Source organism: Odontomachus brunneus, unplaced genomic scaffold (genome assembly GCF_010583005.1).
Source record: "Odontomachus brunneus isolate Ranch 3 - 2012 unplaced genomic scaffold, Obru_v1 Obru_scaffold_006, whole genome shotgun sequence".
Classification (NCBI taxonomy): Eukaryota; Metazoa; Arthropoda; class Insecta; order Hymenoptera; family Formicidae; genus Odontomachus; species Odontomachus brunneus.
Window position 1 is genome coordinate 1,960,247 of NW_022639456.1, and position 12,307 is coordinate 1,972,553.

At 43.1% G+C, this 12,307-nt stretch overlaps 2 protein-coding genes across 4 annotated transcripts in view; both read left to right on the plus strand.

The window, feature by feature from the left end:
- The first annotated feature begins 262 nt into the window (after nucleotides 1-262).
- Nucleotides 263-3,816, plus strand: LOC116852159 (probable deoxyhypusine synthase). Of its 3 annotated transcripts, XM_032832229.1 has the most exons (9): nucleotides 263-397; nucleotides 1,213-1,236; nucleotides 2,068-2,206; nucleotides 2,279-2,553; nucleotides 2,634-2,852; nucleotides 2,937-3,129; nucleotides 3,239-3,342; nucleotides 3,413-3,538; nucleotides 3,630-3,816. In XM_032832229.1, exons 3-9 carry the CDS (start codon nucleotides 2,098-2,100, stop codon nucleotides 3,714-3,716), a joined length of 1,113 nt encoding a protein of 370 aa, XP_032688120.1. In that variant the 5' UTR covers nucleotides 263-397; nucleotides 1,213-1,236; nucleotides 2,068-2,097; the 3' UTR covers nucleotides 3,717-3,816. The 3 variants fall into 3 exon arrangements, with proteins under 3 accessions (XP_032688120.1, XP_032688138.1, XP_032688130.1); XM_032832247.1 differs by lacking the exon at nucleotides 263-397 and having other exon boundaries at nucleotides 1,230-1,323; XM_032832239.1 differs by lacking the exons at nucleotides 263-397; nucleotides 1,213-1,236 and having other exon boundaries at nucleotides 1,979-2,206.
- A 354-nt stretch (nucleotides 3,817-4,170) lies between these two features.
- LOC116852142 (ecdysone-induced protein 78C) overlaps nucleotides 4,171-12,307 on the plus strand; it is a 74,671-nt gene continuing 66,534 nt past the window's right edge. Inside the window, exons 1-2 of the mRNA XM_032832216.1 lie at nucleotides 4,171-4,691; nucleotides 8,210-8,286. Coding sequence (XP_032688107.1) covers nucleotides 4,603-4,691; nucleotides 8,210-8,286 — 166 coding nt within the window. The 5' untranslated portion in view covers nucleotides 4,171-4,602. The remainder of the gene's footprint in view (nucleotides 4,692-8,209; nucleotides 8,287-12,307) is intronic.

Sequence of the window (12,307 nt, forward strand, 5' to 3'; positions counted from 1 at the left end):
ATAATGAATTTAATCATTCTTTAAACTCGTTATGGAGTTTCATATTGCGTCCAACATACGATCAATATTCAATTATAGAATTGGTTTTCTGGAGACAAAATGTCGCTAGCTAGAAACTTTAGTAAAGGAACTTTATTATTGGTAATCACATCATCGTACATCGAATATCACGCAATGTAAATCTTCCATTATTTTTATTGGCTGCGTTCAGCAGAGAAAGCTGCTTTGCAATTGTGTAAAATTCGTGAATCTGATTGGAGTATGCTCTTAATTTAGGTTAAATCCAAGAGCATGTACCAATCAGATTCACGAATTTCACAACAGTTGCAAAGCAGCTTTCCCTGCTGAACGCAGCCATTAGTTTCGAAATCTCCGCTACGAACCACCACTGTATGCAGTGTGTTACGTCCACGATAAATAACTATATAGGGAAATTTGAAAGTAGTGAAATCAGTGACTTACGTGGACGGTCAACAGAGTGATGGCTCCGCTTTTGGGTCACTCTGCTTTTCACCGAGTTTACCCTGGGTCTCGGGAGCCTGGCGAAACGATTGATGAATCTGGCGGAAAATCAGCGGTGCTTGTTCTCCTGGCTCGGCTTCGGATGTTCCGATACCACGCGGGTTGATGCGGCCCGCGATTCAGAATTTGATTTCGCAACGTTTGAAATATGAAGGGTAGGCAAAGTAATTGCAACACAGTCGGATTTTACGACTAAGTATAATATGCTGAATAAGTACACGAAGCTACCAGAGACTAACTATGAGAAGAAAATAATTATATATATTGCCTTCTCTACAAATGCGCGCGCTTTTATACGTCGCTTTGTCGCTGAGAGTCGTTCTCCGATTGGTCCATGGAGTTATGGCGAGGGAAGAGATTCATTCCTTTGCATGATGTCACCGCGTCGGTGTCCTGAGTGGTGTTTAGGATTCAGCTTTCATGCTCCTGTTTATGTTGGCTTATCGCACTGAGCGATAGCGGTTTCTTTGGGTCGATCCGAGATCCGTCGATTTCGAGACTCTCCAGCAGCACGCAGCATTCGGCATTTTAATTATAATGTTTTAACGCTCGCGAATATGCATATGCGCACGTACTTACATCTAGTAACATAGGGATATAATATCTAGTGATGTCTGAAATCAGACAAGTCGGCCTCCCGGTCTATAATAATATATTGTTAATGTTCTAAAATAGATCCGGACGTTACAAGTGCGATTCAATTATAGGTTAAAGGTATTTTAGTTTTAAATCTTATAATTTAACAATAAGAGAGAGAGAGAGAAGATCCTTTTATTTTTAAATTATATAACTCAATGACAGGTTACACTTTTATATCACATATATTATTTATAATTAATTAAAAGATCAGTTTTCTTGATCATGAGAAATAGACAAAGCTAACTTCTTGAAAAATGCCAGTAATAATTCGTAAAGCATTTTATAGTTAAAAAATTTGTAATTTTAAATATATAAAAGTCATAACATTATTTTTTTAAGATGTACTATATTGAATGAGAAGTGTCAATCATTCAATTCTTAACAATATTTTTTAGTTGCATGTTTACATCAAAAGCTTATTTATATTAAAAAAAACATGAGGAATGCATTTTAAAAAAGAAAGTTTGAACGTTCCACTCGCTTTTTAAGAAATCTTGAACATCGATTTGATCACTTTTTATAAACAATTGAAGCAAAAAGAGCTTTCTTGTTTTAACAGTGAATAATTCTATGAAGACAGATCGCGCTATAATTTATATGTAATTTATATGTAAATTAAAAAGAAGACCCAAATGATAAAATGTGATATTTTATTTAGATGATGTGATTTAACAAACTGTCCAAAATTTTGACACTTGTTAGATTTTGATTGTATATAGTATAAGGAATAGGTAAACATTATATCTGAAAATATATTTGTAAACCGCAGACTTTAAGCTGTAAAATACAAATAATTTTATTACTGCTATCTTTGCAGAAGTAGCCATTGAATCTTGCCTATTTAATTGATCAGGTAATTTTTGTGCTGCTTTCATATGTCTTGCTTTCTTTCCAATATAATCCCAGTATAGCTAAAGAGGCATACCTGCTATCATTATGGCTAGCACAACAAAAGAAAATACATTCAATACTATAGAAGAATTAGCAAGGAATTCTGTACTAGTTCATAGTGATTCTGTATCACCTGGTACATCTACAGTAAAAGGTATTTTATTCTATGCTTTTAGCTACAATTTTTACTACCGATAATTACTAACAAAGTCTTATGTACATGCAGGTTATGATTTTAACAATGGTCTTGATTATCATGAAGTATTCAAGGCCATGAAATATTCTGGTTTTCAAGCTACAAATTTTGGATTAGCAGTGGAAGAGATAAACCGAATGCTGGATCAAAGAAGCGTACCTCTTGCAGAAGATCAAATTGACAGTTTAGAGGAAGATAAATTTATAAAAAGAAAACATAGTTGTTCAATATTCCTAGGGTACACATCAAACATGATATCCTCTGGTATTAGAGAGACTATAAAATACCTTGTGCAACATAATTTTGTAGGTTTTTATATTTAATATTTTTACTTATTAGATATCCAGAGTTCTCTACAAAAGCCTCTACAAAGAAATATTTCTAGGTAGATTGTATAGTTACTACAGCTGGTGGAGTGGAAGAGGATCTGATAAAGTGTTTAGCACCTACGTATCTTGGAAAATTCAGTTATGATGGCAAACTTCTCAGAGAAAAGGGACTTAACAGAATTGGAAATTTGATAGTACCAAATGACAATTATTGCCTGTTCGAAGATTGGGTGATGCCAAAGTTAGACACGATGCTGAATGAACAGGTGAAACAGGTGCGTGAATTCTTACAACAATGAAGAAATCATGTGCAGCGTACATTGCTGTTATTATTGTAACTGAATTAAGCCCTGTAACAGGGTACCTTGTGGACACCGTCTAAGGTAATAGCCAGACTTGGCGAGGAGATCAATAATGAAGAATCGATTTACTACTGGGCTGCAAAAAATAAGATCCCAGTATTTTGTCCAGCGTTGACTGATGGCAGCCTTGGTGACATGATGTTCTTTCATTCCTTCAAGAATCCAGGACTTGTAATCGACATACTTGCAGGTATATTTGATATAATATTTCATGCAATGTTTATTATTTATAACATAATATTCGCGGACTGATAAGAGAGAGAGAGAGATATTGATAGATAAAATTTCTCATTCCATAGATCTCAAGAGATTAAACACGATATCTATGAAAGCTGTGACGAGTGGCATGATAATCATTGGAGGTGGTGTCGTAAAACATCATATCTGTAATGCTAATCTTATGGTGAGATATTTTTATTTGAAGTATCATTGTTGTGCATCGATTAAATAATAACAAAACTTTATTATTACAGAGGAATGGTGCTGATTTTGCTGTTTTCTTGAACACTTCTTCAGAATTTGATGGCAGCGACAGCGGTGCCCGGCCCGATGAAGCGGTTTCTTGGGGAAAAATCCGAAAAGATGCCAATCCTGTCAAGGTTATTATATTGTCTGTTAATACTAAAAGTGCGATCGAGTTCGATCAAGTTCTTAAGGGACATTGTTCTTAAGGGACATTTTTTATTTCAGGTATATGCAGAGGCTTCTTTGATATTTCCATTGTTAGTAGGAGAAACATTTGTAAGATATCATGTATCCCGCAAAGATAACAATTAAATACTTAGAATATAAAGAGAATTCTTTAATATTATATATATAACTATATAGAATTATAAAAATTATTAATAAATAGAAATAATAAATTAATAATTATAAAGATTGTAAAACCATCCGATTATACGTTTTTATTAAAGTTTACTGCAACTTCAAGGAAACTTAAAGTATCGCAATGGTTTTTCGTAATGATTTCGTAATTTCTTCGTCGTCCTTTAATTTAGAGCATTCTAAGGTCTTCCTCTATTCTCTGTTATCTTGAAATGTGCCTTACAGCCGATTGAAAAACTTACAAGTCATGAGAGACTCATTTATCGATGAGAGAGTTCAGGGTACCGGCTTAAAGATTCGAATTATCCGCGAAAAAGCCGCCATTGTATTTAAAGATTTCGAAAAGCCGTGAAGTTGCTCGCGCTTTCCGCGTGATTTTTCGTTCGATTTCGGACGAGTGGTGAATCGACGCTTGCGCGACACTAGGAACCTGCGCGGCGGCAGGTGTCGGTCGGTGGCGCAGGATCACCAGGCGTCGCGGCGCGTCGCGTCGCGCTGTAGGGGGCGGTGGGGGTACCGTCGTTCGCCAGTTGTTATCCGCAAGCCCGCGCTCGCGGACGACGGGCGTGAAACCAACCCCCAACCCCCTCGCGGCTCCCTCGATTCTATGGTTTCTGCCCTCCTCCCGCGCGCGGGAACCGTCTCTCGTACGTCGGACGCCGGTGGTGGTTCCCTGTCGGTGGTGGACCTCGCGAATCGTCGTGATCGTCGTGTCGTGGTCGCGGTGCTCGTCGTCGTCAGCCCTCTCCTGCCCTTACGGGGTCAGATATCGTAGCGGTGGAGGAGGTGGTGGTGGTGGAGTTGCTGCTGGCGGTAGTGCTGCTGGTCGGCATGAACGATGATGGACGTGGAGGAGACCAACACGGCGTCTACCGCGAGCTCCTCGCCGAGACCCTCCAGCCCCGCCGCCGACTCCACTTTCATCAGGTGAGATCATCTCTTCCTCGGCGTTTTCTAGGCTAACGGCAACGAGAATCGACGTGATCCTTGGCGATTCGGATCTCGACGTCGCGGGTACGCGAAAGTGATCCTTACGTCCCCAGGCGACAGTGGCGACGTAAGGCTCAGTTTCGCGTTTGAAATTGAGAGAATTTGAATTCACCGATTTCCAACATTATAACGCATACTCGACGCACTTCATTCGGTTCGTGCAAATCGTATACGTTTCTTCCACGATTCGAAGCTGGCCTTTCTCACATACTTCACCGTCGACCCGGGTGATCACCAGGACAACGCTGCGGATCGTCGCTTCAGCTGGCACACGAGAATGGTAGTGTAGTTTTACTCACGAATACATTATCTATCGAATGTGGACGTCGCAGTCAGTCGTAGAAATTTTGTATGTAACCTAGCGGGGGTAGCAGCGCGCGACTCGTATCGCCATGTCTGAAAATCGTCGCAGCTGAAGCACTAAACACGAACCCGGCTTCCATTCGAGTTTTCAAATTCTCTAGCGTCAATTTTTCCTTCGCTTCTTTCTCATACACCTCTGTTTACATTGTCTTACGATAATGGCTGAGTAAGTTTTGCCGTTGCCCCGCCTCTTGTGTACGTCCGTGGTAATTTTTTCACAACTGTATTGTGTATCTCTCTCGCATACATAAGAAAGTTGTCATTATTGTTATACGTGTGAATCCGACCACGTATATGATATCTTTTTCTCGGAAGTATCTCGACATACAAGACCTCGCGTGTTTCGTTGTCAACACTTGTCAACGTTCGTTCTTGAAAAGAGCCGAGGAGGTTAGTAACAACGTTTCGACGGGCCGTGTCTGGGCTGGACGATTGATTCGCGATTGAACGGCGATATCACACCTGAATAGTGTGGCGTGCACACACGACCCTCGCAGGAGCCACCACTCCGCGGGTGGTGTGCGTCGTGCGCGATATTACGGCAAGACTGTGTAAGGTCTTGCACAGACCCGTACGTCCGCGTACTCGCAGGATCGGATATACCTCGCGCGGGCGCCGATTAATAATGCACGCTTTAAGTGCACCGTGTCTCGCTCTAACGTGCGGCCCGCCGTTCTGTTGATTTAAAAATGCAAGTAGCGAAACAACACAGCGAGAACCGTCCCCGACCGCACGCCGCCGCCGCCACCACCGTGCATACTCCGCGATCTCTCCGAGGAGATCCTGTCTACGTTTTCGCGAGACGGTGATCGAAGAGTCAGGTTCTCGGAACTCTCCCGAGGAACCGGGGAGAAAAACGACGCTTCGATCGAAGAGAGGTGCACGGAGACTCGGGGAGTCTCTTCTCGGGGAAAAGTGCACCACCAGGTCGCGCGTGTCAAGCTTCCCTTGGGCGAGAACTAACGTAATTCTCATCGAGATATTCGGATGCTGATGTCGTATACCTCGAGATGCGAGGACGCGGCTCTTCGATTTCCTCGTGCGTGGAACGACACGGAATAGAATGCTCGCTTCTCTGCGCTATTTATAGCGCGAGATGTTCGACTTATCGAAATTCTATAGCAATTCTCGCTAATGCCACTAATTGAGTAAGTTTTGCACTCGCGATCAATACGCGCGGCAACGTGAGAAGGAAGTACACTTATTAGATTTGTTACTCATGTATGTGTGCGTGCACATACGTGCTCTCCAAGTATCTTCATTTCAGATTGAAGAATGAAGCTGGTGAACTCCATCGTCACAGAAACATACTCGCTCTAATCCATTGAAATATTCGCTCATGTAAAGTCCGAATCCACTCTGAGCTTGAGTGAGACATTCACTCGTGCGATTTCGAGTGGCAATAATTTTGCTATTGCCTCAAATGAAAATATTGTCACTTTTTACTCGTTTTGTATGAGACTACATTGCAAGAAATTTAGAGAGTGTGTTAGGAAAATTAAATTCGTCAATAAGTTATTCAGCAATTGGCGAAGAGCAATCGGAGAATTCGTGACCTAAATTTTTGTGGACGAGAAGAATCTCCGAGTTATTTCGTTGCGATATCAAGCGCAAGGGATTTCTGGTCGCCTCCTATTTCAACTAGTTGCTACTTATTAATTAGTGTACTAGCCAAGTTCTTATCATTATTGATCGATGTGTATTTAGTTCTATAAATTTTTAAATTTCTCTTTCTCTTTCTTTTTCTCCCTCTCTCTTTCTCTCTGTGCCACGTTCGCTTGACAAATGAATAAAATAGCGGCGCCACGTATAAGCTCAATGGTATCGAATAATCAATACTAATTAATTCAACGCGCACGGTGCGGTATGGAGGGTTTCATTCTGTAATTTTGTGCGAGAAAATACGTGAAAATATGTTTCTTTCTCAGGGTTTATAAAATAACAGTGTAAAAATTATTTATTGTTACATTCGAATTTTTAACGCAATCCATCTGCGCGAGCAAGCCTTGTGTTGCAGTCTTGTCTTGGGGGATTAAGGAATAAAATTTCGCGGTTTACTCACTCGAAAACTATCGGTGTGCTACGATATTTCTCTCCGAGGAAGAATAAAGTCAGCGTCAGGACGAGTAAAAATCCGACGCCTGTTATCGGACACCTTCAGATGCGGGTATTTTCGGATGACCCACTTCGTTCTATCCGATGGCGATAATTATCGACGATACTAGGAATAGTAACTGCAGTGGTACGGCGATATTCGCCATTCTTTTCCGCATGGAATCCAGGATCCTCGATACCAAATATAATCGACTGTTGATAGCTTTAATCGGGACAATAGCATCACTTAAATCAATCAGAAACAATCTTGTTATGAAGATATCGACGAGTGTATCATGTTAGATAGAGCTATCAAATCAAACGTTAATTTGTCACAGAATTGATTGTCTTAATCGAGTCCACGAGTCATTAACTCATCGCGTGATACGATTAGAACGCTATTTTTTTGCACGCGTGTGAAATTAATACATTATCAAAACTGTTAATCGCTTTACGTTTGGCCTGCACAAATCAAGAAATTAAGCATTGATAACGTCTTTGATTATTTTGGATATTTTAAAGATTCGTGCCAAGTTAAAAATTTCGAATCTTGTGTCTCTTCTTGCGATATCTTAGAATCTAAATCTTCGGCAAAGACTGCCGATGAAAGGAAGTCCCTAGATGGGTCGATTTATGCGCATTAATGTCACGATTAATTACAAACTTTCTTCGCGAGGAGCGAGCGGAACGTGCACACCTCCAGTCGGGAATTTAAAGAGCGGTTCATCAATTTTTCCGTCTCTTTGCCGCGCTCATTGTCGCCTTGATTAATTTTTCCTGGAGCCGTGTCCGCGGTGGGAATCGAAGTCAAAACTGGGTCAACCTTTTATTGCATCGTCTCAGGGCCGCAGTTAGCGGCGGCGTACGTCAAAAGGAGAGGCGAATAATGCCGGGTTACGTTGTTAGCCCGGCGCAAGGACTCTCCGAACTTGGACTACTTTCGACTCTAACACCGTGCCGCTTTTCATTCGGATACATAATAGATGTTTCTATTTCAGCGTAAAGAGGGAACCCAAGGAGGAGCCCAGCAGCCCTCTGGAGGCCACCAGCCCCGGCTCCATCCTACGCAACAACGGTGAGTTCGCTTAAAAAGTAATTGTATGCACGACAATTATGCGAGATGCTCGACGCAACACTGAGCCAACGTTCAAGTTACGATCCAAGAGTTGAGTCAGCCCGACAACGAAGTTCCTCCAATTAAAATCGATGCCGAAAGATTTAGACCTCTCGCTTTTCTTAATAAATGACCGACAAATTATGCGGCGCATGAGCTCATGTCTTGTCAATTAATTATTTTCGTTCCTCAAGGATAAGAATTTCATGGATTTCATTTAAAAACGAGATTAAACCTCACGAGAATTTTCCTGACTTAATTATGTCAATATTTCGGAGTGTCAGAAGTTACATAAATCTTGAATTCTGTTTTTCGCGCCGAGAGCAAACTCGCAGAGTCGAGCCATTGTCGCGTCGAGCACTTCGCACGTTCCAGAAGAGTCGATGAGTAACATTGGCGAAGAGTTCGCAATTTTAACCGCGCGGTTCAGCAAGAGCGCGCATTACTGGGAAACGCACAGTTTCTTTCAGTAAAAACCGGTCCGTTTATTTCGAGCCGTGGATTAAGAGTCGCGATAATTTATTACGAGTGAAATCCTGCGCGTACACAGCGCGGAATTTAGCCAAGAGATCTTGTGGAAACTCAATTTAAAGTAAATTCTTCCCCCCCTCTCTCTCTTTCTTTCTCTCTCTCTGGCAGGCCAAATCTATACTTTCATTCTTACTCGACGTTTTGAATATACTTATATCGGAGAATCATTAATCGTCAAGTTGATAAGTCGAGAAAGATTCTAATTACGAGGAGATTCTAATTATGGGAAGACTTCACACCTAAGACATGAACCGCGTGAAGCGATGGCAGAAGAGGAGGTATATAAATAGACGAACATTTTGTTCATTTTCACTTCGCTCGTTGTCTCGTTTATTATTGCGTGATACAATTACGATCGATCTCATTCCGATAGAAACATCCCCCTCGAGGATTCCTGATGGAAAAATCGGAAATGTTTCGAGCAGACTGATGAGTGACCTCTCTGGACTTTCATTAACGTCGGTGAGCGTCCATGTCGCGGCGCCCTATCATATTTTCATTGTGGAAAGAGCTCGGCTCTAAATTATCTCAAGGATCCGTCTTTTTGCAAGGTTCTCGGTTGACCCTGGGACAGTCCGTGCACAACGTGTGCGAGCCTCTTCGCGCAGCGATAACGAGAGCGATCGAGAAAGGTAACGAGAGGATGACGAGAGGGCTGCAGGACGGGGTGTGGGAGGGAGAGAGGAAGGGAGAGAGAGAGAGAGAGAGAGAGAGAGAGAGAGAATGAGCACCGCTGTTCAGCATGGTGGGATGAGGTTCCAGCTGTAGCTGGCGTTGGATCGATTCAAAAGCGGCTGCGAAGCGCCCCACCCTATTATGTGTTTTCTTCAAACCCCTACCCTTCGTTCCATCCCCCTGCTGCTTCTCGCGCAAATCCAACCCGTTACCCCTGCCTGCTACCAACCCCTTTCCCGCGCGTACCACGCTGCGCACTCTTTCCCTCCCCCACCCACCCACTCACCCTCCTTCCTTCCTTCCTTCTCTTCTTCCCTCCTGCTGGCCGACATCGTCGGTTCCATCGTGCCGGAACGGTTTACTGCGAATCGGAAGATCTCGGCGACCGGAAGTCCCCTTCAGTGTTCTTCGCTTTAATCGAAGGTGCCTTTTTTCTCCCCTCTCTTACTTCTGGGGTCCGTATTTTCTCATCCCTCGAGCGCTCGTCGAGGTCCCGCGCGAAACGAAGCGCGCCTCGAAACCCCAAGATTAGCTTTTCGGTGGACGACGACGACGACGACGACACGTTGACCGTCGGACGGTGTCCGATGGGTAATTGGCTGCCGGCTGGAGGATTTCTCGAGACTCGAGAAATTCTCCAGTTGATAGCCAATTAGCCGTCGGATACGGTTCTTCGTTGTACGTCGTTCATGAGGACGGAGGGTCGCGATGTGTCGTGGCCTTCGCCAAGTGAGTCCTTAGTATATTTGCTTATGTATATGCTCGCTCATTTATTTATCACGCTAAAAATAAATTCGTGATTAGTCTGCGTGGCTCTGGTCCAATTGTGCGTGCGTGTGTGTGCTGGATCCATTGATCCGAGTCGCTCCACAATGAGAATGGCAGAGAGAGCTGAGGACGCACTTACGTTATAAGAATATCTCTTTATGTAGGTCGCAGAGATAGCGATATATTATTATCACATTGCATAAGAGCCGGCTCTCTATAATTATGAGTATAAACTTATAACAGTGTATTCGCTGAATGAGGAGGCGTCATGTCGCCGTACCATGATTAAACTTCCACATAAGCGTATTCCTTATTTCTTCATTAAGAGATCGATAATGAGTCAACTTCACGAGTCGCTCTTACTCATTTTGCAGCCAATCAGTTTGGCATTCGCGACATTTACTTGCACGGAAAACGTAATTCCAACTAATGTGACTGAATTTTCTATTGAATAAGGCGCCAGGTGAAAAATTCGGTTGTACTGAGAGAAAATATACCTGAAAAATGAAAAACATTTATTAGGTGTGTGAATGCTAATAACATATTTATTTAAATCGAAATTCTTTTGTTGGAATAGAACAAACAATTGCTTTCATGAAAAGCAACGGCGCAAAAAAAAAATATATATTTTCTCATTTGAAAGGGATTGTTTGTTAATGTAAAAACATATGTATTAATAAAAGTATGTTATTAGTATTCACCGAATAAATTGCTTATTTTTTAAATATTTCTCCCTCAGTGTAGGAAAAATCGCTATAGATTTCCACTCAGACAATTGTTCTCAGTTATTGCAACCAAGTTTTAATACAGCTGGAGTTCAGACAAGTTTTTTTCAGGGCGTCACGGTGATAGAGATAGCATTTCGCGTCGCCAAATTTTTACCATCTGGCTCCTGTTCAGTTTTCACGAACTGAGATTCCTTCCCCGTGTGAGTACTTCTCGCGATTACGCAATTAATTAGGCACACTTCATCACGAATTTCGTTAACGCGGTCTGCCCGCGTCTCGATTACGTCTCGCACTGATCCAATACAGATTATGTCATCATAACTTTCACCTTCGATAGAGATCAAACAGACGTGAAAGAATGGTGTACCGCGAGGATCGGGCGAGTGAGAAAGCAGCCGCGGCTAATATTCGTTAATCCATCGGATCGACATTTTATTGTAACGACGTTTGACATTGGGGATTCTTCGCTTTCGTTTCATTAATTGTCGAACGAATTGCTTCGCCAGGGGGGATCGCAGGCCAAGATACCGAAATTAATTATTACTCGGGGAGATCAGAGAGAAAGAAGGGAAGAAGGAGGGGGAAAGAGGTGGCAAGGCAAGAGAGAAAGACAGAGAAAGGAGGAGGGGGGGGGAAAGAGAGAGAGAGAGAGAGAGAGAGAGAGAGCGAGCTCGCGCGCGGGCGCGAAAGTAGTTTATATCGGCGAGAATAAACCGCGCGGCACAGCGCGAAAGCTCGATGAGGGGAAATGCAGCGACTCTCGCATAATGTAACACAAGTACAGAGAGCGAATCGATCTGTACGTACGCTCGCGCTCGCGCGAATGTAACCGGTTTCCCAGGTTCATTACACCGCGTTCAGAGTCCGCGCATCTCCTTTCCCGACAAGTGTGCGCCGTGTGCGACCACACCAACGACGGTAGTCCTGGCGAAGTTACTTACACCGCGCCGGACTTCATCCCTTTCTCGTAAAACGCCCGTTCGCCTTGCCTCGCGCTGTCGAGGTCCGCCGATCAGGAAATGCGCCGCGCTCGTGGAAATAAGTCATCGAACCGCTGGTCCGCGATCGCGGGACCGCGACGATACTCCGCCGTAGCCGCTTGCCATGTTGGGAGGCGCGGGTTTAACGTCTGTCTTAGACGGCAATCAATTTTTTCCCCGTGCATCGACCCCGCGCCCGTGCTGTCGGAGGTGCTCGCGCACGATCGAGCCTGAGCTGGCGTGAGTTGTGCCTCTCTTCCGAAAGTTTCACAGACTCTCGTGCATAAATTGGGAATTATT

Excerpts from the sequence above, each read along its gene's own strand:
- LOC116852159 (XM_032832229.1), top strand. The coding sequence starts at position 2,098 with ATGGCTAGCACAACAAAAGAAAATACATTCAATACTATAGAAGAATTA. Across the intron at positions 2,207-2,278 it reads TGGTACATCTACAGTAAAAG|GTTATGATTTTAACAATGGT; the intron begins GTATTTTATTCT and ends ATGTACATGCAG. Across the intron at positions 2,554-2,633 it reads ACCTTGTGCAACATAATTTT|GTAGATTGTATAGTTACTAC; the intron begins GTAGGTTTTTAT and ends AAATATTTCTAG.